Genomic DNA, 27212 nt, shown 5'->3' with positions numbered 1-27212 from the left:
AAATTACACGCGCTCAATAATCATCATATCTCTGCTCTTGTCGTTGCCTGCTGACTTTTTAACTCATAAACTTCTGCAATTCACAAATGGTTTCTTAGGATTTGAATTAGCCTGGTGGCAAGTAACTCCTGGGCCTAACTGTGCAAAACTAGATTTGCTGCAGAAAAGTATATTCCCCTTTGTCTATTTTTTTAATAAGGTGCCCACTTGATTGTTTTTAAAGAACATAAAATTATACCTAAGAATATGATATTGCACTTGTAACAAAGGCAGCTTTTGGGTACCAGGTTCCTCTCTTTGGAGAATGGAGGGGTCCCTATTTGGGAAATCAGTATTGTAACATCATAACTTGCAGAAATAGGGCCAGTTCCTCTCAACTGGTTTGCTGCCTTCTCTCCTCTCTCTCCTTCCTCTCCCCACAGTAACTGTTAGCTGTTTGCTTTACTGCTGCATAGGCCCAGGTTTTTTGGCTTTGTGCTCTATGCTGAAACAGAACAACCATGTGTTATCAGCCAGATTTACTTTTTAATAAAATCATTACCATAGTGGCAGACCCCTTAATTCTCTGAGACACTAGAGTTTTTCTTTATGTGCTGTCTCATATCCCAAAATAGCCAGAACCTTCTCTAAGTCATTAACTTGCTTTGCCTTACAAACCATTTTGCATATTCACTCTCAAAATGCTATGTGCTTAAATTAATCTTCACATTAGCCTCTGTTGAGGTTGTGCACCTAGCATTTTACTAGTATTGTATATTTTAATCCTTTTCAATAGCTGACTAGATTGGATAAATGTCTTCCTTTGTTCTGTGCAGATGTCACAGAGTAAGCTTTTTTTAGGTCCTGTATCCTCCATGGAGGAGCTGGGGTTTCTGTAGTTGTTTGCAGCCTCCACAGAGTTTTTCTAAACAGGGTCTTTATATATTTCTTTCAGGAATCCTCACATTGTATTGAACATTGATCTTGCTCCTACAATTCTAGATATTGCAGGCTTGGACATTCCACCTGACATGGATGGTAAATCCATTTTAAAACTGCTGGATTCTGAGAGACCAGTCAATAGGTAAGGAAGGAAAGTGCTTGTTCTGAGTGTGCATTTTCATGTACCTATGCACACTTGATCATTTACAGCTAAATATAGGGGAAAACAATAAAAATGGATATATAAAATGGGCCCTAATGCATAGGAAAAAAAATAAAAATCTATTTATCTATTCAATATGTTCTGGCCTATTTTTAACTTGATCTGATTGCTGTGTTTTGTTATAGGATGCTTGTCCTCTAGATATCCACACATAATGTGTGTAATAGTAAACTGGCCTCTGGTTACATGGAGGTTTCTAGCTACGTGAATGTAAATGTTTCTGTGGCATCACTTACAATGATGTGTTCAAGCAAAGCCTTTTTTATCTCATCAACTGTAAACTAATTCAGGTGAAAAGACTGGTTGTCTATCCAAAGCATGACACAAACTCAGACTAATGTTTGGAATTATGCAGTTATTGTCTGAGACCTGCCCCAGTACCGTCACTGAGAACAGCTGATGGAAGAGGATTAGACGGATGCTTGTGAAAGAAAACAGTCTGAAGAATCAGCAACTGATGGGGCGGGGGTGGGGGGGGAGGAGCCCGCGGGAATTTTGCTTGTAAGCACATGTGGTGGAGAAGAGGAGAACAGCTAGATCAGGAGAGGGCATTTGCAGGGCAGAGGATGATTTCAAAGGTAAGGCACTGTAGAAGGAATCAGGAAGTCTGGATTTAATTACAGACTCCTTTGTGACCTTGGGCAAGTCACTTAATCCCTCTGTGCATTGGTGGTTTTTATATAGAAACAATGACTATATTGTATAAATCTGCTGTGGATATTGCCCATGAGAATGAATCTGTTCTGTGTTCTTCTGTGATTAGCACTGCTGATATGCATGTGTCTGCTTCCTATAATCATGAGTTCCCTTGGGAGGAATGGTTCACGTTTTTGGCAGGAGTTATTGGGGAGGAGGGGGCAGGTTGGGACTTAGCTGGATTTTTATACAAATGTTGTTTTTCCAGGTTCCATTTAAAGAAAAGGATGAAGGTGTGGAGAGACTCATTCCTAGTGGAGAGAGGGTAAGGAAAGAGTTAACCACAGAGCCCGGTCACCCTAAACAGGAAGATCCTACATGACTGGAACCAAAGCTGTCTCTGCTGTCTTATGAAAACACACGCCTAGCACCACATACCCACCCTTGCAGTGGCATTGCTGCAATATCTCTAATGGCAATGGTGTATGGTAGGAAAGACTGCATAGTAGTTTCGTGTTGGTCTGAAGGGTCGAAGTCCAGCTCAGCTTTCATGTGCTGTGCATACATGACTTTTGCAGAAGTTCTGGGGTGGGAAGGAATGAATCCTGCCCCTGCTCATTTCCTGCAAGCCCAAGAAAGGGAACAGCGCCCTGACCACTACCTAAGTCCTGTGTGGCAGAGGGAGAGTAAAAGGTAATGAACCTTTCCAGTTATGGATCATCTGGCTGTGGCCTTGCACCTCTGCCCTGGCACACAATGGAGGACAGGGAACAAAGGCAGAGTGTAGCCCAGTGGCACTCAGAAGAGTGTGCCTTATGTGTGTGCCTTATATCCTCTTTCCAGTGACTTGAGCCCACTACCTCGGCCCATCAGACTTTTAAATGGGACTGCATCATTTTTCAAACAACAATAGCTTGAGTTAAACATGAACCTCCAGGTTCTGCTCTGAGTTTGCAGTTGGATTTTTGAATCTCCTGCTTCCCCAAAGTTTGGGATGTCCCGATCTGCAGTTCCCATGCAAACTCAACTCTACTAACTCTTGTAGTTATGCATGCTCTAACTAGGGTAATCTAATAAAGACTTCAGGAGCCCATAGGGGCTGCATAGGAGTTGGGATCTCCCCTTTACCCATTTGCAGCCTAGCGTGATTAACCAGAGAAGATGAGAGAGGTAGTTCAGTTTCTTTTGGAGCATTAAACTCTGATCACTGGCAGAGACAGGATGCCAGCATTGATACTCCAATGGTTTGAGCCCCTCTGGCAGAACCTGTCTCATCCTTAGAATGAACTTTGATAGAACTGTGTTTCTTTTCTCTCTGCAGTAAACTATTGCACAAAAGGGAAAATGAGAAAGTGGATGCTCAGGAAGAAAACTTCCTGCCTAAATACCAGCGGGTTAAAGACCTGTGCCAGCGAGCTGAATATCAAACTGCCTGCGAACAGCTTGGGCAGGTAAGGCACATCGAGCACAGCGTAAGCAGCCGTATCAAGGCCTGAGCTTAACACCACTTGCAAACTGTGATAATGCCCTTCACCTTGTTCTCAATGCCGGCTTATAAATCAAGTGATTCATTTCATGGCCTTTGCTTAGAACTGTATTATAGCATTTATGAGATTGACTGGCAGTCAGGAAATTGCTGATTCAAGTGCCTCTGTATCGATTCCCAGCTACTGTAAGAGAACGACTTAGGCTATTTTAACATTCTGTTCCCCAAACAGAATGAGATTCAAGATTCATTAGTGATGACAGTTCACATTGAGCTCAGATTATTCCACATGTGCACAGTTCCCTTTTGCTACAGACTCATATTTATTTCATTAAATCATTTTTACTTCAATTTACATAAAATAACAGCAAGGAAGTCTAATGTGGCCATCACACATCCCTACCATTAACAAGAACAGCTCCTAAAAATGCACACAGTTTGCCAGTGCAATTACCATGACTGCATACAGTAGCTGGGGATAAAGGGGACATGTATTGTGTAGTCAGTTGTCCATGTGGTTTCTGCAATTACATAACTGTACTGCAAAAATGTCCACAGTCCAGACTCTTAATTGCACAGGAGGGATTTAGCAAATAATTATAGTGTATTACCAGGAATACAGAATGCATCCTTGGCTTGGCACAGTGTCCCTTTGTCCACTGGACTGGTGCGAAGGTATTGTAAACCTGTGTTAAAACGGCAACTGAGGATCACCCCAGCATAGGAATGCAAGGTGATGTAGCTGGTGTCTGATCTTTGGGAGGGCCAGAAGCTCCTGTTTCAGGTGCCAGAGTGCATTGCCTATGTAAGTGTCATCCATGTTATATCCAGAGTAGGTCATTATGACTTTATGGCTGCTTTAAATTGTTCCAGGACTTTGTCCTATGATTAGATAAAGCACCTTTACCACTTTCTCCACCACCCCCCTCACCCCCCCCAATACACTTGTGGACTGAGAGTGTAAGTCCTCAAGCTTTTGGTTTGGACTCAGATGATCAGGGGCATAGAGATGAACATTTCCTAGAGCAGGTGCACTGTGCTTATTTTCCCTCCTATGGCTTTCTTTTCAGATTTAGCGCTCTGAAAGAGTAATTTTGACTCCTTTTGAAAGTCTAAGCTGCTGAAATCTTGTGGATGTCACCTTTCATATACTGATTATTGTCAGCAAGCCTTTTTTGCTGGAACTGCACAAGGTAGCAAATTTTGAGATGTAAAGTTGTCATGTTCTTGAAGAAGTAAGGAGGAGTGCTAGATATTTCTGTTACTGAGTTTTCAAGTAGTTGGGGGAAAGCTAAATGTTCTTTTTTTCCATCATTATATATTCTGAGAAGGCTGTTTTGACTTTCTTATGCCATTTTGGACCCACCTTGTTTTGAACCTTGTATTAAGGACAGAAAAGAACAAGATTTTCCATGCTTGTCTGGACAGACATGGGGACTGTCTCCTGCAAGAAGGATCCTTAGCCCTAGGAAGGCTTCCTTTCCAGTATTATTGCACTTCACTGTCAGTGGAGGAGGGAGAGGGAGTGGAGAACAGGAGAATAGACAATCCCTGTTTTGACGCACACATTTATGTTTTCTTTTGCTAATAGTATAATACCTTTGACATCAGAAGAAAATGAGAAAAAAATGTCAGAATTGCCAGTAAGTTGCAAAGCAGAGGTGCGGTATCAAGAGAGAGGTTTGCCACGTTCTCATTGTCAGGAGCAGGGAGGATTGTTTTGGGCAGTTCACTAAGATGTAATTGGAAGTGATGGGATGAAATTGAGCAAAAGACAAATTTAAGTTGGACATCAGGAAAAACTGCCTAACAATCAAGTCAATTAGAGTCTGGGATGGTTTCCCAAGGGAGTCTCAATCCATCTAGCCCCTGCTCTAGAGACTGTGCCCTACTGCTCTGTCTAGACAGCAAGTGCTGTGGGAAATGAATACACTCTTCCAAGGGGAAAAAATGTCTCTAAATCTGGGTGCATTCAAACAGTTTATTAGACTGCCACAAAAATAACTTCCAGGACATGCTCGTGTTTGTTTGCCTGGTGCTGTTGGTGTGGCCCTACACAATACATACGTGCCAAATAAATTACAAATCCCTGTCTTGAGGAGCTTAAGGTACGCAGATACGGTGGCTACATTACAAACATACCTTGATCCTGTAGCGTGCTGATTACCATTGTGAAGGATGGGGCATATAATATTAAGCAGGATCTGTTCACAGAAGCAAGAGAGCTTTGTAAAGTAAGTGCCTTTTCAGATCCTGTTTTAAAGGGAGGGTACAGATCTGTATTAAGATCTAGACCAAAGCTTACTGAAATCACTGGGAGCCCTTTTGTTGATTTTGCTTTTGACTAGGCTGTCCTTTGCAGCCCAGGGGCAGTATGAAAGGTGACAGGAAACCTGGAGTGAAAGGAAGCAGATAGAGAAGCACAAGTGGATGGAAGTGACTTGGAGGCAAAATCAGAGGAGAAGAGGGCAGAGTTCAGTATGGAGGGGAAGTAAGGAGAACTTTGAATGTGAGAAGAGCCTAGACAATTGCTTCAGAAGCATTAACATAGCATCCTTTTCTCACCACAACTACGCGTTTCCTTTGCAAATCTCTGCAACCTTAGCAATGGAATACTCTTTGACCTGTAATCAGGCTGCTGGGAGAACTGGGATAGTGAAGATGGGGCTCTTTGCACAGTTGAAAACCTTGAGTCAGAGTCGTAGTGCATGAAGTGAGATTTTTTTGGTAATACTCGCATGTAAATGCCTGAGTGCAAAGGGAACATGTGTTGCTATCTTTTCTTACACAGTTGGTGGGGTCCAGGCCATGTTAGTGATTTGCATCCAGCAAAGGATGATGGTAACAGCAAATGAAAGAACAGCTCAGCATTCATATTCAAGGATCTGAAGAGGATCCGCTATTTCTTCCCATGTGAAATAAAAAACATTTATCATAGTACCCACCAGCTCCCATACAATTTCCGTCCCTTCAGTGCAGTTCAGCCTTTCATTTTAAACTGCCTTGGTAAGTGGAAGCTGACCCACTTTTATCTGCCGGCCTGCATTAATGTGCTTTTGTGGAAGCCAATTATGATATCAGCATTGCTCTGCAGAGTATTTCCAGCAATTCCTCTGTATCATAACAACAGTTGCACAAAGGACTCCATTGAAATGATTTGCAAAGTTTATTCATCTTTGCTTAGCGTTTTCACCTGCTCAGCTACAAGATCATTAGGATGAATCTATTCCTTGTTTTAAAAAAAGCATTGTTCTCTTTTTAACAGGATTTAGCACAATATAACTGTATTGCTAATTTGCCAAGAAAAATAGATGTCTGTGTTGGCGGCATGTCCCCTTCAATCCTGCTTTTCTTAAAATTCTACTTCTTATGGCTCAAATGTACTTAAAGATGAGTTTGCTTTATGTAGGGTAAAAAGCTCCATTTGTATCAACATTTTTCCCAGGAGAACTTGCTGTAATTCTTAGTTTCCTCCCATGTAAATGGTGTGTAAGTGGTGCTGAGATACTCATCTCTTCCCCCTGGCAGCTTCCATGGTAAACAGGAGTTACTGAAGGGTCTCCATTGTAAAGAAATCCCCAAGTAACATGGAAATGACATAACTAAAAGTATGCCACTTGCTCCCTGGGTCATCTTTCTTCATTGCTATAGGGAATATCCCAAGACACTTAGCTGTGAAAATGAAAGCTTCAGAAATCTGATGCATGTTTTGTTTTGTTTTTTCCCCCCCAAGGTTTATATATTCCTTTACAGACAGTCAGGAAAACCATGTGTGTTTTCTGTTCTATCCAGAAATAACCCAGAACAATTATGTCTAGAGAGTATTTTACTCTTACTGGGTTTTTGTTTTGACTTTAGTGCTTCAGAGAATCAAGTTAATATTTGTACTCCTTGTTAATTATAGGGTATGTTTTTGAATTCCTTTCAGGAAAGATAACTGAAAGAATAAGGTGCCTTGGCAAAATTGATATAACTTAATAAAAAGGAACTCTTCACCTATCCTGACACAAGTAGCAAGGTGTTGTAATTGATAAAACAATGAGTTGACAGGAAACATGGGTTGTAACCTCAACTGTATCACAGACTTTCTGGGTGACATTAGACAAGTCACTTCACCTTTCTGGACCTTTGTTTCCCATCCCACCTTTTGGCTGTCCTGTCCTTTTAGACTGCAAGCTGTTTAGGGCCAGGACTCTCTCTTTATACGTGTTAGTACACTTCCTAATTCAAAGGAGACCCAGCTGTGGTTGGGACTTCTTGCTTTTGCCACAATGCAAATAATAATAGTAATAGAATTAGTAATAGTAATAACCTTTGGCAAGGAATTCAGATTTTTACTTCTGTATTAGTCAACTGTCCCTCCCCCTATACACGAGATGTAGTTCACTGTAGCTGACAGTTGTTTTATTGTAACACTAAGAAGAGTTCACAATGTCCTGTCTTGGAATGTGTATTCACTTTGCAGTTTTAAAGTTTGAATGATCTGCAGTTACAGTACCTGCTAAAGCTGTACTAGAGCTAAGAGTCCACATGAGCTTCACAAGTCGGTGCAGGGAAATAAAGTCCTCCGGGAAAGGAGAACAGGACATGTTATTTATATACTGATGATTACGGAGGAAAGGAAGCAGATTCATCGTTTGCTAATGGATAAATTGGAGAAAGTATAGAGGAAAACTACCAAAACAATGAAAGGGAAGGGGGGGGGGGAAAGATTTGGCAAATAAGACCTGTGAGAAGTTAAAGCACTGAGCATTTTTATTCTGGAGAAGAGATAACCGAAGGGAAAGGCAGCTGTCCACACATCTAAATAGATGCTATACAGAAGACAGGAGCCTATTATTTTCAGCCAACAAGGACAGAAGATGGGGTAGTGAGCATAAGATAAACGAGGGAAAATTCAGTTCTGTGGCAAAAACTTGGTAACACCTGAGCAATGGAGCAAGCTGTTGGCAGGCTGTAGAATTACCCAGGCTGGAGATATGCATGGGAAAAACTAGAGGATTTTGAATTGCCTGTGGTATAGGAGTCACTAAATCAGTCCTGTGTTGTTGCAGAGGAGTGTGGACTGAGTTGCTTTCTCTTCCCTCCTCTCCAGTCCAAAGGTTTCGCCATACTGTTCTGATGAGTTCAACACACAAATCGGGGGTTAACCATGAAGAAGGGAAAATGTTGGCATATGAACAAATGCACGTAAACTGGCTGTGAATAAATTTAGTGTGGAAATCAGAAGAAGCTTTGTGCCCATCAGAGCAGTGACATTCTGGAACAGCCTTTCAGTGCCAGGAGGGATAAGGATGAAATCCTAACTAGATTTAAGATGGAGCTTGGTAAGCGTATGAACAGGATTCCCTAAAACAGCAGGGGACTGGACTTGATAACTCAGGATCTCTCTTCTGGTCCTTTATCCAGGGTCCCTAAAACTATTAGGAAGGGAGTCTTTCTGGCACCAAACAGGTTGGCCAGGTTTTTACCTTTCACTTCTCTTCAGAGCAAAGAGGGAAACTGAAGAACACAGCAGTCTTGATGGTTTGGCTCTAAAATTCATGAAATTCAGCTGGAATCTTGCCTTGGTAAGGCTGTTTCTCCCCAAAAGAAAATGTTGTCAATTGAGAGAGATTCACTGAGGAAATAAGCAAACTGCATGAAAAATCCTACAGGGAAGGTCACAGCCATTTATTTCTGATTGGAGCCCCAAGTAATGACTTTGAATTAACATCTGTAATTGCTCTAGTAGCAGGAAAGCATTGAAGCACAATAATGCCAAACCGCTTACTGGTGGCAGGGAATGGGGAAGAAATCAAAGTGTCATTATATGAATAAAAAACACAGCGAAGCATGGGTTTGGCACCAAAGGGTTGTTTGTATGTTAAAGGTGAGTTTTACTTGAGAAAGACATGACAGTCTTGTGTGTGTACACAGAGCTGCTGTGCGTGTTAGATTTGTGTTTTATGGATGCATAATTACCAGTCACTGGTATGTGTAGCAGGTCTTTTGGACATTTGAGCACCTGAATTCGAGGTCACCTTCTCCTTACCTTAATCATGAACTCCTGAGCCAGATTCCTGTTCATCAACACTGAATTTATCCACGCAGTTGTCAGCCAAGAAGTCCCCATTGTATAGAAGTCCTCAGCTAGCATGAAGATGACATAACTAAAAGTATGCCACTTGCTCCCTGGCTCATCCAAATCACAATCAAAAAAGCCTGCAGAAAATGGGGTAGGTTAGCACATGCCCCGATGAGTAGATGACACCCGAAAGCTAATGAATGTGAACAGACTAAAGATTATGCGATTTGAAAATGGGATGCTTGCATTAACAAATGTATTTTGATTGTATGGCTGTTTATCCTGGGCTATAGTTTAAAACCCGTGCTTTAAAGGTATTCTGTATGTCTTGCAGACCCTGTAGACTATCTACATGGAGCTTTACACTTTTTATGTAAGACCCTTGTTTCCCATAGTGATGGAACTGCCCAGAGAGAGAGAGCTGGCTACTGGGGAGTGCAGCATGTCTCTCTGAACCCAGAGCAGGGCATGGTGTCAACCAAACATTTCTTGCAGAAATGGCAGTGTGTGGAAGATGCCAGCGGGAAACTCAAGCTGCACAAGTGCAAAGGGATGGCCAACCTGGCAGCCATGGGCAGCAGCAAGGGGATCTCCAACCTTATGCCCAAGTATTACAGCAGGAACAGCGAAGACTGCAACTGTGAAGAAAACGAGTATAAGCTGAGCCCAATTGGACGCAGAAAGAAACTCTTCTCCAAGAAGAGTAAGTGAACCCCCTGTCTTGCTTTCTAGGAAGAAGCCTGCTCCTTGCTCATGGCATCCAGAGAGATGGCCTGATTTTTATAGGTGATAAGTCCCAGCAACTTATAGGTGATAAGTCCCTCATTGAAGGTCAAGGTACAAATAGTGTCCACCCTTAGAAAGCCAGGTTTGAAAATATGTTCAGTCCATTGACCCTATGATTCTTTGGGAGGTGAATTCTTTGATGCTCGGCAGCCCAAAGCAGGGCCATACGTTGGCTTTAGCGGGACCGGGATTTGCCCCTTACTGTTCAGTGGCTCTGAATCAGTTTGCTATAGCTATGTGGAGTATGTATTTGCATAGTTCCAAAAGCTGTTCTTAGTCATGGAATTTTACTTAGGATAAACCTCTTGGATGTGTATTGTGGTGCCAGAAGCTTGCTGATTTTCCACTACGTTGAATCTTTCTTAGTCACTTTGATCCCATGTGGAAAGTACAACCATTTGAATTAAAAAGATGCAAAGTCTACATAAGGCACAAAGGAATGGAAAATTGGGCCCTTATCTCCAATTATTTAAATGGTAATACAGATAAAGGTGTTGCCCTGACAGTCCTGGAGAACGAAAATCTTTACTTACGCACCAGTCTGGGAAGGCATTCAGATATCCTGCACAGAGATCAGCATGAAGAATTGCTTTCTATTTTCCTGTAATTGTGCTTTGTGACCCTGTTCCAAAGGTCCATTCTGCTCTTGATCTCTCTGCACAGACTGCTAATTAGTGCTAATTGCGTTTTTAGTGATGTGGACTTGAATCTCAGTAGAGGTTTGCTCTTCTGTTGATTTTTTTTATTTGTTTATTTATTTATTCATTTTTAAAGAAAGTAAAGTACTTAAAAAGTTCAGTTAATTTGTTGAGCATCAAAGGTGCTGGGCCCTTGGAGTCTATGCCTTTTCAAATGGTGTTCTGTTACCCATTTTCTTTACTGTATGAAAAGGTAAGTGAAATAACTACAGCTTTCATCTACCCATACCATAGCTTGCCTGTATTGTTTCATTAACTGCCAGTGGTAGTAGGCTCTTATCTTATGTAGTCTAGCCACTGAAGGGGAGAGGAGTATGTAGGGCATCATACCAGCAGGGCAAATACGCTTAAACAGCCATAAAATACTACAGTATTTAGTTGCAATGGTGCAAAAGGATCCAGCGTGCAGTAGACTTACTGAAGTGTTTTGTGCTGTTAAGGCAGTAATTTATTTTTAATAAAGGTGTGTATATTCTGTTACAGAGGCTGCTTACCTCTAATGTCTTTTCCTGATACTCAACCAGTGGTGCCAAGGTTGACTTTTAACCAGAGATCATATCCAAAGGGGAAAACACCATTTTTAGTTCCCTTAGATCAAATCAGGTGCTTCTCCACAAAGCTCATTCCATTGGTCCTTTCTTAAACCTGAGTCAGACTAATATCTATATTTGAAGTACTGAGGCTAATTATAGATTAAAGAGGCAAACGGCAGCTCCAGAATTATTATTTGTCTGTAATGTTTCTTTCGTCTCCCTCCACAAATGCAGAGCCTTAATTATTTAGCAGATTAGTCTTTCTGTATAATGACCTGGCACAAGCTTCAAACGGAGAGTTTAAATTGATTTTCTCCCATTATATTTGCCTTGCAAGCTGATTAGTAACTACTAAGCTAATTTTTGGGTGAATAAAATTATTGGTTCCAAGATGAAATTACTCAGCTATACTTGCTGTTTTAAATATGTAGCACAGTAGATAATCTTTAAGTAATACTAGAAGTTGCAGCTTAATTAACTTTTTTTTAAAGACACAGTAAAGAAAATTTTGGTTACAGAGACTTGAACCACTTAACTTGGCAAGTAAACAATTATATTTACGTGGGGACAACATAACATTGTGTAATAATACTTAACTTGTATTAAGCAATTTTACTTGTCTGGTACTTATAAACATTAAACTTCTAATGTTCCAATACATTGGTTAAATATGCAGTTCCAGTTATCTCTCTTTTGCATGTGAACAAGAATGAGGGAAGGAAGCTGAGGTCACAAAGGAAGCCGCTGTTGGCACCTGGGCGAACACTGGCACTCTTGGTTCCCCGTGTTCTGCTCAGACAAGCTGGAGCTTGTACTCAGTCCTAAGCTATCAGACGAATTAGTTGCATTTAAAAAAAGGAAACATTTTAGTTTATCAGAAAAGATGTTTGTGGACATGATCCTGAACAGTGTGTTTTCCAGGCTTCTTTATCAATAATACTAGGAAAAATGGCTTCAAACTGCAGTAGGGGAAATTTAGGCTGGAGATTAGGCATGCCCCACAAGCGTGCGTGTGTGGTTTGCGGTTTCCTGTCTGCAGCGCTGCAAACCACATGTGTTGTACATGCAGGCGTTCGCCATGCTGCGAATTTGCAACGCGTGTCACCAAAACCTATGCCAGAAAAAAGCAGGGTGCTGCTCGTGGTGGCAGTGTGCACTGCCTGAACCCGGAGCCTGGTTGGCCAAAGCCACAATCCAGTTGCTGGCCAGGCTCCACACTCTGGGATTGCCACTGCTGGAGCCCCAAGAGGCCCCCAGGACCCCAGGTCAGGTTGCTGGGGCCAGCCCACGTGTGGCATCACCCTCCCCTACCCAACCTGGGGCAACTTGCATGCCAGAGTGCGCATGCAGGGACATTCCCACTTCTGGGGATGTGCCCTATGAGAATGGTCAGGGATCAAGCAGGCTACCTATAGAAAGTGTAGATTTTCGACATTTGGAAACTTTCAAAATTAGGTTAGATAAACCCTTGCTTGGGATATTTTAGGCAAGGATGATCCTGTCTTGAGCAGGAGGCTTGAATAGATGATCTTTTGAGGTGCCTTCCCGCCCTACTTTCTTATGATCCTAATAATGGTGATACAGGGCGCATCTGCACGTGCAAATGATGCTGATGGGTTTACTCCAGAGTCATTTACTCTGGAATAAACCCACCCTGGGCATGTATTTACATGAGCCCATTTGGGGGCTGATTTGCTGCTCCTGGCAAGAGTCTGCTCCCACCTCCTCCAGCCCACCACTGGCCTCCTGAAGCAGCCAGTGGGAGCTCTAGGCTCCCCCTGGGTGCTAGACCAAGGGCTGGCAGAAAGCATGGGGCCAGGAAACAGCTGTCTCCTTGCCTGGGTTGGGAGATTGCTCCCTGTCCCCAGGACCTGCCTGCTGCCAGGATGGGCTCTGGTGGTGGAGCCCAAATGGGGACAGTGTCCCTCTGCCCTGACAGCAAGGCGCCCCGATCTGCCGGTGGGGCTGCTAGCAGTGAGCCCTTGTCTGGGACCTGCCCCTCCCCCACAGCTCTTTCCGTGCCCTGTGCCTCAATCACCCAATCAGGACATGGGGCTGGGAAAAATCTGTGGAGCTGGGATCTGCCCCTGACCAAGACCGTTCTCAGCCAGCCCCGGGCTCAAGGTCGCCCGAAATGGGACAGTGCCTGGCCACCTCCAGGCTGCATGTGCAGACTTCCCCATGTACCCTGGGGCTGGCAGGGAACTGTCCCAGTTAGGGACATGTCCAAGCCAGCTCCATGCTGGGCAGGGAACTCTCCCTGTGCAGGGAGCTCCCAGCCCCCACTCTGCGATGGCGGAGCAGGGCCTGGAAGCTCCCTGCTGCAGGGTCAGGGAGACATAGTTCCCACCTGGGCTCTGGGGGCAGAGCCTGCCCCAGCAGCAGGCAGCTCCCAGGGACAGGGAGCAATCTCCCATCCCCTGCTGCCCCAGCTGATCGGGACCAAATTTGTTCCTGGTCAGCCATCTACATGTGCCATACTGAGCAGTAATTACTTGGCATTTAATTTGCTACTTGCTTTTGCAGGTAGCAGATTAACTGCTGAGTAAAGCAAATTACTGTGCAGTAAGAGTCAAACACAGACACTTACCGCACAGTAAAGTGTCCCATTTAGACGTGGCCACTGTCGCTTAGAGGTGCTCAAGATCAGATGGAATAAGGATGAATGACAAATTGATCCTTTTTGCAGGATGAATGACAAATTGAAGTCAAATAAATCACCTGGTTTAAGAAGATTTACAGAATTTCTATGTTAGTTCAGCACCTCCAAAGCTATAACAGGGCAGTAACAACTGACATTTCTGCTAGACCTTCTCTATTAAAGCTCCAAACACAAAGAAACAAAAGCTCCATGATTTTGTATGCAAATATAGTCGGAGCTTGAAAAAATAATTTTTAAAACTCAAGACATGATAAAGGCTAGGGACAGAAATTACACACAAACCATTACAAGTGATCAGAAAACAATTCAAATCTCTAACACAACAGAAGTTCAGTGCACGTAAACCACTTTCAGAATAGCCCAAACTGGTTTACGATAAACCTGGATGGGTGTAGTTATCAGACTTAACTGATTTAGGTTAAGTTGATTTACTGAACTTCTGTCCCAGATCCCCTCCAGACTCAAGTTAATTTACAGTCCCCCAGCATCCCAGGATGTTTTGCACCTCCCCTGCAAACCACCCCTCCCAGGGTGGGTGTGCTAGCCTTGGCCAAAGCTGTCTGCTCTAGCCAAGCAGGGAGGCGTGCTCTAGGATGCCGTGGCTTTTGGCCTGGGGCTCTGGAGGCATATGGCTGCATTTCCAGAATCAAAATGAATGCCTGTTCACTTGCTTATCAGTTTGATCTACACAGCTTAGATTAACCTGCAAAGATTGAATTGATTCAGCCTCAGGCTTTTTGATTTAGCCTAAAAGATGGTTGTGGGGTGGAGGCCCCTTAGTGAGCTTTCAAATCGGTGGGGTCATCTCTAAAAGAGTAAAGGCAGGGTAGGGCCTGCCTGTCTTATGTGAGGAAGGGCTATGCTGGCAAAGCCTTGCCTGCAGTGTCACACTAACATTGCTCTCTTGTTTCTAGTTTGGGAGGCAGGCTGTGCACATTCAGCAGAGCGAGTCTCAGCAGTGGATAGACCTCCTGTTAAACTGTTGTGCAGTAGTCACACTCTCAAACTAATCAGCTCAACTTGAGCCAGTTTCTACTCCCAATTTCTTAAGTCAAGATAAGTGTGATCCAGATGCCTGATTTTTCCCACAGCCAGCATCAGCCATCAGTGGAACAGGATAGCTAGGACACTTGGTGCAGCCTGCCTAAAGTGGCATCAGCAATTCCGGCACCTGCACATTAATTATTGAGTAAACCACACTCTGGAAAGGAGTGGGCACGAAGCAGCATAGACCAGCATAGCTTTCCCGTTTGTTGTTTTAAACAGCCTAAGTAGAAAGCCAGCTTATTAGGCTGCAAATTGTCAGTTAAGAGAAAATGGAGCCTTTCCTTCTCCAAGCGGGTGTTGTGGTGTTAAGGGGGGGACCCAGGTGTCAGTGTTGACTGTATGGAGTTTTATGACAAGTTTCATAGTTCTTACAGTGGCAACAGAAAGAAAAATATACTGGACTGTTTAGAAGGTTAAACTGCAAGGAGCAAGGCTGTCTGATAGAGGATGTGTTTGGGGGCTGGGAACATACAGAAGAAGTAGACTCCACCCCAGACAGGCACCCAGCAAAATTTGCACTCACTAAATCAGAGAGCATAAATAAAATAATAGCTCCTAAGTGATTTAGACACCTCATCAAATCCCCCCGCCTCCAGCAATCACAAATAAAACCTGGATTAGATAAGTGTGGCTGCTTAGGTCTGTATCGTTCTGTGATATGTGGGGCCATGGGAATCACTTTAAATTCATTCACACATTTTGGAAGCAAGGAGAAAAGGACTTTCATTGATAAGCACATTCTCTGAGCATTTCTACTTACCTGAGTTTGTCAGGGATGGTCTTTGAATGTTTGCATATTTCTTTGTTCTATTAATTTCCTTCCCCCCCCCCATTGTCTTTTCATTTGGTAGAAAAAACTGAAAAAAAATGTTTTTCCAAAAGTATCAGAGTTCAAAGGTTAGTGAGGATAGAGAAGCTCTAACAACATTAGCTATATTGTTATCTATTACAGTCTCTGTATTCACAGAGATCTTCTCCTGTAGTGTTGGAAAAATGAGTGTGGCCAATGGCAGTTACTAAGTAGCATGTGGTGGAGTGAATGTCTCCCTGGTAGGCTTGTAAATATTTTCTTTTTAACTTCCATAACATTTGCTTTTCTTTGAGGTCCAATTTCTCTCCTGCAGCAAAATCCCAGTATTTTAAGGCACAGTCTGAGGGGGAAAAAAAAAAAATCACTTGAACATCAAATACTTTAGAAGCAAAGGACTTGGTGTAAAATTTTCAAAAGGACTTAGATGGTAAGATCTTAGGTAGCTTTGAGGTGTCTGAAGTTGCAAGTAAATATCTATTTAGTGGCATTTTCAAAAGTTCTTAGATGCCAAACTCCCATGGAAAATTTCACGAGACATCTATTTGTAGATTTAGGCACCTTAAATACCTTAAAATTTTTATCTTAGGAACCTAAGTTGCTTGGGTTCCTCTGGAAAGTTTACCTTTTTTGCAAAATTCTGTGGACATGTATTGGCAATAAATGGGAAATGCTGGGTTGGCATCAACTTTTTTCCTTAAGGCCCATGCGAGCAAACAAACTTTCTCGTGGTTAGAAATTGTCAGCACCATACTCATTCATAGTCTAAAAGACTTTTCCTTTGGTCATGTATGTAACAGAGAATGCACTGAGCCCCCCAAAACCTACATGGAATAGATATCATCAGCAAAGACCAAGAGCTTTCTGCTATGCAGCCAAACATCTGCTTTCACTGGGTTATAGTTATAGCTGGTTATAGTCTTCACTGTGACTCCTGAGAGAACTGTCATTGCTAAATGATCTCAGTGTCAGGTTATGAGTTAGCAGGTGTGAACTAGCAATAAGGCTGGAGTGATGAGGACTTGAGGCGAGTTAATATGAAGCTGAAGGCTGGGCATGTTTATGCCAGATATAAAGTTTATGTTTTTATAATAAAATATTACCTCACTTCTTTATGCAGTTGAATAATTATTCCAGGTGCTGCAGTGCATGCTCACCACCTGGTGCTGAAATTTCATATGCTGTTACTTTTTGCTACCAAAAAATAGCTGTGAAAAATAATTTGTGGGGGTTAGTTGCCAATCTGGCTAAGGAGGTCCTGGCCTTCTAGCCTAAATGAGGGGCAAAACCCATGTGCCAAGTACAAGAAATGAAGCACAGAGCTTGTGGAGAGATCCATTATTGAGTGACTGGCTTCCTTTAGCTTAAATTTCTCCAGGCTCAGTTGTCTAGACTCAGCTTTGGGGATGCAGCTAAATAGCAGGACAGGTAGGAGAACAGCTAGCTTTTGAGGAACAGAGAAAGAGATGTGGGATTCTTGGACCTTACCAGAGCCAGACCTAGTCAGGGAAATTTGATAACGAAGGAGCAAGAGCAAAGATGCTTAGGACAAAATTCTCAGTGGCCCTGAATCCACATTGTGTGTGTGTGTATGTGTGCGCTTGCATCCAGGCAAGGAAATTGCAGGCAAAACATAGTAGTTGTAGGAGCAAATCGGGTGGTTACAGCTATAACTACTGGGATTTGTGACTACAATTCACTTTAGAAATAGGGAGCCCCAGCTTCAGCCTAGCTGTCAGTTAAATGTTTTAACCACCTGTCTTGGAAAACATGGCATTTGGGACGGATCGCAGCATGAAATGATCTAGTCAGCACCGTGGATAGAGCTTCATGTAGCGAGTCCATAAAGCATGACTTGATTTGTGAGCTGTCTCATACTAGATCGAATCATTCTCTGCCAGGTGGGGCTGGGAGTGGCTGCAGTGGAGACATGCTCTCTTGGTTTTGAATATAAGAGGATTCTTTAAAGATGTGTAGACTCTTTCCTTGCATCTATTTGCTAAAATTTAACATGTCAGGTGGGTTTGTGAGACTCGCAGGGAAGAGAGACCTATTTATTTCTATATTTACTTATTTAGTAGGTTTATACTTCCCAAAAAAGGCTTAGGGCAGCTTACAGTAAAAAAGCAAAATAGCTTATAAAAGCAGATAGAATCATTGGCTGGCTGAGAATAACAGGAGGAAATAAAAGAACAGTTGAAGAAATTGGAGTTTGTACTTTGAGTGTAATTTTTAGGGCGTAGCTTTTTGGAACTTCCTCCTGGTATTGAAGAGACGGGAGTTTCCTCCTGTTTTTATTCCAACATTTTCTGAATTGGAGCCTTTTTTTGTTTTATTCAGCTATGATTCACCTGGCTTAATACCAGCAATAAATGTTGAGCCCCAGGTGGAGAGAAAGCACTGAGCCAGACCTTCCAGCTGGTATTGCAGTTTCTCTAGGGCATTAACAAGAACCTAGTGTCAGGCGCCAAGGCTTAGCTTGGAGGAGAGATTTGTTTCTCTTGTTTTTGCCTGCCCAGCAATGGCCCTTGGGACTCCTGACCAACTTGGAATTCAGAGATGGAAAAAGTCAGTTCTGCATAAAAGACAGGATGTGCCAACTCATGTGATGTTCCCTCCTTGGGTGGACAATGCAGCAGTTAGTAGTGTTCACTATTTGTTTTCTTCTTACTGTGCAAGGTGGGGGTGGTTCTCTTATGAAGGAAATAATTGTTTTATGAAGCACAGTAGAGAGCAGGGAGCTGATTCTTTCCATGGCACCTTCCCTGTCTTCATCAGACTGCGAAACAAAAGTGTCATGCTGCAGAGGGAAGGAATCTAGAACAGAGAAACTTACTTGCTTTTAATTAGGTCCCACAGGATCCTGAGTCTCTTCATGGGGAAAAGATCAGGAAGGAGCCAGTAAAAATGGGGAAGAGGGATCCCTATAGCTGCTTTCAGCCAGGTGCTGCAGAGGATGTGGTGGCCCTGCTCAGATAAAGGGAACAATGGTAGGTGAACACCATAGCAGGCTCCAGCCACAGGATTGAAACTATGAAATATTCCCAGTGGTGTTTTTAAAGAAGTTGGTTACAAAGTAGCAGGTAAGTTCTGCTTGCCTCAGTCGCACGGAGTCGCACTGAGCTGTGAGCTGAGCCTCGGTCACACTGAGCTGTGTTATGCATATTGAAATGGGATAGGGTAAAGGGCCACTGGGTCAGACCCTGGCTGAGGAAGAGCAAAGGGTCTCCCTTCTGCTTTTAGCAACCAGTTGGCTGTTGACCAGGTCTAGACAACACCAAAGTTAGGGAAGGTTGGGGTGTTGATCCAAACCTTGTTAACTAGGCTGAGCTCTCAAGAAAAAAAAAAAAAAGACAACAACAAAAAACCCAAACCCTTGTGTAACTGTGGAACAGAATCAGTAGAAGAGGGAGAACCCTTTGGGTTTTGAGCTGGGAAGGAGAATGTTGGTGAACAATCAACGAGCAATTGTAGACGGCAAACTATTACTACACAAAGGGTGTGTCTACACAGGCTGCTTTACTGCACAGTAGGCTAATCTACTGTGCAGTAAAGCATCACTGTCTACACATGCTCACCATTTACTGTGCAGCAACTTTAGTTTACTGCACAGTTAGCTACTGCCTGTAAATACAGTAGATAGTGCATGTGTAAATGCTGACCAGGAACAAATTTGCTCCCACTCAGCCCCAGCACCAGGGGGCCACTGCGGAAGGGGAACTCCCCTGGACCTGGCACTGCTCAGCTCCCGGCTCTGTGCCTGACCTCTGTCCTGGTGCTGCTTAGCTCCCAACTCCTCACAGGATTTCACTGAGCAGCCAGGGGCTGGTTGGGAACTGCCCCAGAAATGGGACAGCTGCTGGTCAGCTCTGGCTGCATGGGGAAACCCCACCGGGCACCGGCTTGTCCCCATGTGCATGGGGCTGGGAGAGCTCTGCAGCAGCAGCTGCCTCCCAGCTCTGTGCACATCAGGACCCTGCTGTGCACAGGACTCCTGATGTGCACAGTGCCAGGAAACAGCTGCTGCTGCAGCCAGCAGAGCCCTTCTGGCCCCATGTGCATGGAGACCAGCCCCCGTGCTCCCTGTTGGCCCCCAGGCTCACCCCCCAGTGGAGCCTCGAGCTCCCCTTGGCTGCTGTAGGGGGCCAGAGCAGGGTAAGAGCAGCTCTGTACTGGGCTGCTCCTGTTGGGAGCAAATTTGTTCCCAACAGGGAGCACATATAGAAATGCTCCCAGGGAAAGCTTACGGCGCAGTACTGCACAGTTAGCATTAATAGTATGTGTAGATGCGTCCAAAGAGAGGTAGTTAGTCATGTTAGTCTGAAGTCAATCAGAAAACAGGGTAGATGTACCTTATAGACTAACTGAATCAGAGATGTATAAGCTTTCATTAGCAAGTGCTTAATTCATCAGATGCTATGACGAATAGTATGAGTCGCATCTGATGAAGTGAATTCTTGTTCACAAAAGTCTGTGCAGCTTTAATACTGCATGGTGTTGCCTGATTGCAAACTCTGCTTTGTGATGGTAGACTGCAGACCCAGAGGTGCTGCACCACGAGGGACTGCATGGCACCAGTGGGAATGTTTGGAGAATCCTGCAATCTGCTCTGTGCACTGCCACATCAGAGGGCTGGTGACATGCAGGGGCACTGAGCAAAGGAAATGGCAGTGAGAAAGGGACTAGTGGGTTTGATTTGGGATAAGAGTTAGACTGAATCCTGGCAGTGCTATCTGGGATTTGTGAATACAGCTTTCTCAGATAGTGTTGGAGATCTTTGCTTGGGTCTTTAGACTGGACACAGCCCAGGAGCACAGAAGGTAGGGAATCACTTTGTACAGGCCTCTGCAGGGATGACCTAGCATTGTACATCTCTTCCATTTCTAGCTGTCTTGATTCTTTGTTAAACTTTTACTGCCATCTGGTGACTCTTAGGGGGGGTGGGGGGAGAACAGTTAAAATAAGTTATTTACTATCTCATCAAGTTACCTATGTCCTCTCCTTTTCTCCTTCTGTGTCCCTCTGCATTGCATCTGCCCCACCCATTCTTCTAGTTACCCATCTGTCCATGCAAACAGCAGAAACAAAGCCAAACCTGGTCAATTTATACCAGAGGTCACAGCATGACTGATTTTTAGAAGAAACCCAGCCCCATCGAGATCACATTATAACCCATGTATGCTCTCTCTCACCACTACAGAGTATAAACCAAGCTACATCCGGAATCGTTCTGTCCGCTCTGTGTCCATTGAGCTGAATGGAGAGGCTTATAATTTGGGTTTGGAGGATGGGTACCAGCCTGTCTTCCCAAGGAATATCACAAAAAGGCACAAACTCCAGAGGGATGTGGCACGAGAAGAGGAGGAAAAGGACATTGGGGAATACAGTGGCACAGGCAGCCTTGCAGAGTACACAGCCCCTAATCTGATCAAAGTGACACACAGGTGAGTGTGCAAGGCATGCCTCAGGGGGCAAGTTAGGTAAATACCAGAGCCTTTCTTTGGATGAGCAAATATTTGGATTCCCATACCTTTTGGTCACTGGCTCCCTGATCTGACAAAGAAGACTCGAAGCCTGGACTGAGTTTAGCAATGGTCCTGCAGCAGCCAGCAGGATGAGGGAATTGAAGGGGTATTTCCAAAGTTCTGAATGTTGCCTGATCTTTGTTCCCTTTGAAGTCCAAGGCTAAACTAAAATCAAAGATAATCCCACCACAAATATATGTTTAGGTCTGTCTTTCTCCTTTCTCATCCTCACCCACAGTAGCTTTAGCTTTTCATTAGATGATCTGTCTTCACACAAAAGGGCTGTCTGGCTGCAGAAGACCTAGTGCAGTGTTCTGTACCTCTAATTCAGCCATCAGTGGCCAACCTGGGTCACCCATCAGTCATGACAGGCCAGGTTTCTGTTTGCATTAATAATGCACATGTATTTATGTGAAAACGGGATAAGATGCACCCATGGGAATCTCAGCATCTAGTGGTACACCCATCTGTCTAGGTTTACTCTGGAGACTGTAACTGGGACAAGGGCCTAAGTCAGCATAACTGATTGCTACTTGTCCTTTTCTTTTTTATGTCCTTGTGACAAGGTATTTAGCAGAATGCACAGATATCTGACAGGCTGTGTGACCTCTTGGGCTGTCAACCCAGGTCCCATTGCTACTTGTTGCAAGAAGAAAATCAGAATCCTAAGGGAGGAAACTGCCACTTGCACCTCCGTTTGGCCAATGCTAGGAATGGGGCAGACATATTTCAGCCTGAAAAAGAGAAGGGGGACTTGGTAGCAGCTTACCACTACATCAGGGGCATACATCAAGGGCTCAGTGAACAACTGTTCACTGGGCACCCTTGGGGAAAACCAGGAGTAATGGCCACAAACTCCTGGAAGACCATTTCAGGCTCAACGTTATAAAAAACTTCTTCACAGTCAGGGTGTCCAGACTGTAGAATAAGCTCCCTCCAGGGGGGGTGCAATCACGTACCCTGGAAATCTTCAAGAGGAGACTAGACGGTCACCTTGCTGGGGGCACCTGACCCCCAGTTATCTTTCCTGCTTAGTGCAGGGGGCTGGACCCGATGATCTTCCGAGGTCCCTTCCAGCCCTGCAATCTGTGAGTCTATTAATCTCTTTTGGAGGAAGTGTGTCCAGCCCTTTTCTGCCAGAGGAGGAGCAGCAGCATTGTGACACAGCCTTTACAACAGAGGTGAAGGAATCCTCAGAGCTCTAATGCCCCAATGCCATGGGAAAGCTAAAACTTGTTCTGTGTATATAAAAACTAGGGAGGGACTAATGAACTATTTGCAGCTAAAAACCCATTCAATTAGCCAAGTACTGGGTTTTGCTCATGGATTATATGCAGACGCATCAGTTCTTATTAATTTGAGCCGGTTCCCTGTTGCTGAAGAGTTGATTTGACTTCAGGCCCTGTGTACAGAGCTGGAATCCTCCACAGCGGAGCTGCTTCCTCCTTACCAGCTGAGGGCCTTTCTCTAAGTCATCTCTCCTCAGCCTCCACAGTCCTTACTGTGTCACTGGTCTGCAGAAGCAGACTGTATTGATCCTGCTGCCTGGCTGGGTGGCTCCCAAACTCCCACAACGCACTTCCAGGAGCGCTGTGCAGACACTTCTGCACATATGTATCTTTGTGGAGTCTCATCACTTCCTTGACCACAAAGACTTGGGCACACACAGTCACTCTCAGTGGAACATGAATAAAAGAGGTTATAAAAGTCACAGGAGCAAATTCACAGTTTGCAGCCAGGCAGGTACTCACAAACACCTTTCTGTAGTCTTTGCTGAGCTCCAGTAAACTTAAGGTAAATTTTTCAAAAAAGAGCAAGTCTGAATCAAAAAGAGACTTTAAAGCTTAAATCTCATTAGAATAAACAGTGGAATTTAAATCACGTTGAAAGTGGGAGCTAGGCTCCTAAATCAGGTAGGTGTGTTTGAAAAATGTTATCCCAGTGCAAGAAGTTGCATTAGTTTAATTTCCTTTGAAGCCCAACATTTCTTTCTGTCCCTTCTCTTTCTCTCTCCCACATAGATCACATGGTATTAAATTATTCTGGGAAATGTTTAAAGCTTAGGTGAACATGCTTTTTTCTCCACGCCTGATGAATAACTGAGTACTGTGCACCACAATTTAAGGGCAGAAATGGGAAACAGGCAGCATGTAATAGTTTACGGGGACACCTTCCAATTAATTTTCCCTTTGGTACAAATATGCTGTGACAACTAAAAACCAAACTTCTCCCTCAGTCCTGAATCTGTTATTTTATTTTGTTGAATTAGCACCGGCTGCTTTCTATAGCTGTGGAATTCAGTCTCAGAGGCACCTCATCTCCAGGAACGGTGTTATCAAAAACAGATGTTCCCATTGCTGGCTCTTGCATACAATATAATAAACTTTTATTCTCCCTTGGGCAGATGCTACATCCTGGAGAATGATACTGTTCAGTGTGACACAGATCTATACAAGTCACTGCAGGCTTGGAAGGACCATAAACTTCATATTGACCATGAGGTCAGTGATTTTTACCAGTCGTATGCATGCTGCATGATGATGTTTATGTTTAATCTTTCCACTTGGGAATTGAATTGGCTTTGCTTGGAATTGTGGAAATGAGAGACATGGAAGAAAAGTTGCCCTGTAAAGGTCTCCCTCCGGGAGCTACACGCTTACCCTGTCCAAGGCCAATATGGCCATCAAAAGTTACACTAAGCAAGTTGTTGCTGATATTTGGGGAAAGAAAATACCCTGCTTTTTCCCATGGCTCTAAGGTCATGTTTCTATCTTAGGTGGCCAGCACAAGCAAACTGTGCAATCCAGGTTTGCCCTTGGCTTTTAGGATCAGTTACGGCAGTTTCAGACCTAGAGATAGCCAAGGAAAATGTATGCATGTGCAACAGAGGATTTGTTGCAAAGTCTTGTGGCAAGAGCAAGATAAAGGTGGGGAAAGAAAAATCCTTTGGACACAGGGTGAGGGGGAGAGGACAGGAACACAAATGAACCATCCAACAACTCTTTCTTTATTTGCCTGTGCATTTTTTTTATTAGATTGAAACACTGCAGAATAAAATCAAAAACCTAAGGGAGGTGAGAGGTCATCTGAAGAAGAAGCGACCAGAGGAATGTGATTGTAACAAGATAAGGTATTTGCTATAATGATATGCAACTATCATTGATTTAAGTCTTGGCAGAAGGGGTCAGAATCTGTTTCACTGGAGCTAACAGTGAATAGACTGTGGCTTCACTAACCAGGTAAATGCAATACCTTGGGTATGTCCCACCTGCCAGGACTCTTCTGCGAGAGTTGGGTGGCTGCACAGAGAAAAATCCTTTTAATCCAGAGCTCCAAATCCAGTGTCCTTAGTTCAGCTGCTGTACCCATGCTGTCTTCCTATTACCACCTAAAATAATCAAGCAAATGCCTGGAGAAGCATATTATTAAAACGGGTGATTATAAAGATGGGTGGCAATAAATCTTTCTATGAAGTGCTGGGTCTTCTCTGTGACCTTGTGTCCTTCTCTGCCAGCAGCTGTGCTGTTAGACTGGAGTTGTCCTGCCTGTAATGAATCAGTTCTGCACTGCAAGAAAAGTGGCAGAATTCAGGCATTTCTGCTTTTCTTGAGAGCAGAAGGGACTATGTAACAAATGGAGCCAGAAGATTTTTCTTTAAACATGCTCTCCATCAAGGGAACTGGCCAGTAGACTGTGATGTCACATTATCTGCTTTTAATAAGAATAGTGCACAAGTGGAATAAAGGAGAAGTTGGGAGAGAGAGATTTCTCCCCATTTAGCTTAATCAGGGCCAGAATCTTCCATTTCAGAAGAGGTGATGAAATGATTAGCAGTTGCTGGCCAGAATAAGCAGGTCTTTTCCAGTTTGTAGGTAGCAGTTGTAACTCTACAGCCAGCAGTGGTGTAAATGTACCAATTTTTTTCTTCCTGATGCTGCTCATTATGAATTCTAAATGCAATAGTGTAATGTCCAAGTAGTGATTGTGCATCATGACATCAGCACAGTTGGTTTCTAATGTACCCAAAGGGTGCATCTACACGTGCGCTGAACTACAGTTGTTACTGCACAGTCCGGATACCGCACAGGTCTTTTCCCAGCTACTGCACAGTGGCAATGAGCTGCTGCGCAGTAGCTCGTTGCTATTGTGCAGTAGAGTCAGCATCACAGTTTGTGCCCGCCAACACTGTGTTGCCATAGCAACAAGCTACGGCGACGTACCTCATCGCTATAACAACATAGCCTCTCCTGTTAGACGTACCCAAAGACTTGCGGAAGGGCTGTAAGCTAGCCCACAAATTGCACAGGAAGAATACTTAAGGAATGCACCTGGAAACCTCTTCACAGATTCAGCCAAGCTTTTGCTCAGCAAACGAGCATAGCAGATAATCTTCCAAAATCACGTTTAAGCGCTTGAATAAAATTTACCTCCAAGAATGCTGCTTAGAAAAATGACTTGTGTGCCAGGAGCACTGAGCATTGCTGCTGAGTCTGACAGTGATCCAAAGGTCGCCATGAGAATGCCACAGATGCAGCGGTTGGTTGCATGTGTGCTCTGCAGAGCAGATGGAGCATCCATAGATAAATTAGACAGCAGCACCACCTGCCTTTAAACACTAGCTGTTAAACAGGGTTTTAAACGGGAAAGTGCTGTGAAAAAGCGTGCATCAGTGTGGCATAAAGTAGGAAGCTAAATTAATGCTAAGTATTGAAAGAGGTCTGAGCGTATATAACGCTGTGATATAGTTCTACGGGGTGCAAATACTCCGTGTAATATTTTCGAGGATACATCGTGCAAGTCCCATGAAGCTTATGTAACCATATTAATCACTGCTTTCAAAGAGTAAAGCTTTTAAAAGTAGTGTTAATAAATTTTGCTGTAACTAAGAACAGAGAGATGAAATTATATGAATATTAAATATTTTGGTCTGCACACCTCTGCTTGTGCGTGCTGATATGTATGCATAACATTAGTCATGTGACTGATCCTTGGGCAAAATGTGGCCCACAGGCTGGATCTGGCTCTGACTAATTGGATCTGGCCTGCAGGTGAGCACCTGCCAGTTGATTGTATCTGGGCCGCAGCTGCCCCTGCAGTGCTCTGCTTGGGGCCGAGCCTGGTCCACTCCCACCCAAGGCAGCCCACGCCATACTCCCACCAGCCCCAGCCAGCATGCGCAGCTTCCCAGTGGGACTGCTCCCAGTGCAGCTGCAGCCTCCCGGGTACTGCTCAGCTCCACCTGTGTTTAGTGGCTCCTCCTTCTCCTCCTGCCTCTGCTGTACTGCTCCAGGTTGGGGGGAAGCTGCAGCTGGTAGCTTCTGCCCCAGCGCACAGGGTTTCAGCTCCGGCTCCTGGCCACCTCCCACTCGCTCTGCCCGCCTAGTGCAATGAGCAACCACTTGTGGCAGCCAAGTGGGTGGAAGGCAGGCTGGAGCCCCGTGTGCTGGGGCAAGAGCTGCCCAACTGCAGCTCCCCCCACCGCCACCTGGCTGGGCATGTGGTGCCAGGTGTGTCCCAATGGTTGCCGCCCTTACCTGCTGCCTGGAGTGGCACAAGAGGGGCAGGAGGAGGAGGAGCCACTGGAGAAGGGGGGAGCCACACCAGAAGCAGCCCAGCTGGAAAGACCGAGAGAGTGCCGCAGGCAGTAGCAGACAGGGCTCAGCCCCATGCAGAGTGCTGCAGGAGTAGTCTTGGGCCAGATGGGGGGCGGGGCAGACTGTGCCTGCAGAGCACCAACAAGCTCTGCTGCGTGTGCCCTCTAGCTCCCCTCACCCTGGCCGGCTCCTGGGACCTGGTATGTGGAGAGTGCCCCACACACAC

At 44.3% G+C, this 27212-nt stretch overlaps 1 protein-coding gene across 5 annotated transcripts in view; it reads left to right on the top strand.

Annotated features, from left to right (window-relative positions):
* Positions 1-27212, top strand: part of SULF2 (sulfatase 2) — a 201816-nt gene that overhangs the window by 159332 nt on the left and 15272 nt on the right. For all 5 annotated transcript variants that reach the window (XM_006016705.2, XM_025191739.1, XM_025191744.1 and 2 more), the window contains 7 exons: positions 935-1063; positions 2049-2105; positions 3102-3231; positions 9829-10036; positions 21068-21311; positions 23797-23893; positions 24428-24522. In XM_006016705.2, coding sequence (XP_006016767.1) covers positions 935-1063; positions 2049-2105; positions 3102-3231; positions 9829-10036; positions 21068-21311; positions 23797-23893; positions 24428-24522 — 960 coding nt within the window. The remainder of the gene's footprint in view (positions 1-934; positions 1064-2048; positions 2106-3101; positions 3232-9828; positions 10037-21067; positions 21312-23796; positions 23894-24427; positions 24523-27212) is intronic.

The sequence above is a fragment of the Alligator sinensis genome, unplaced genomic scaffold (assembly GCF_000455745.1).
Source record: "Alligator sinensis unplaced genomic scaffold, ASM45574v1 scaffold76_1, whole genome shotgun sequence".
Lineage (NCBI taxonomy): Eukaryota > Metazoa > Chordata > Crocodylia > Alligatoridae > Alligator > Alligator sinensis.
The sequence above is the reverse complement of the archived record's forward strand: the minus strand, read 5'-3'. Positions and strand labels throughout refer to the sequence as shown.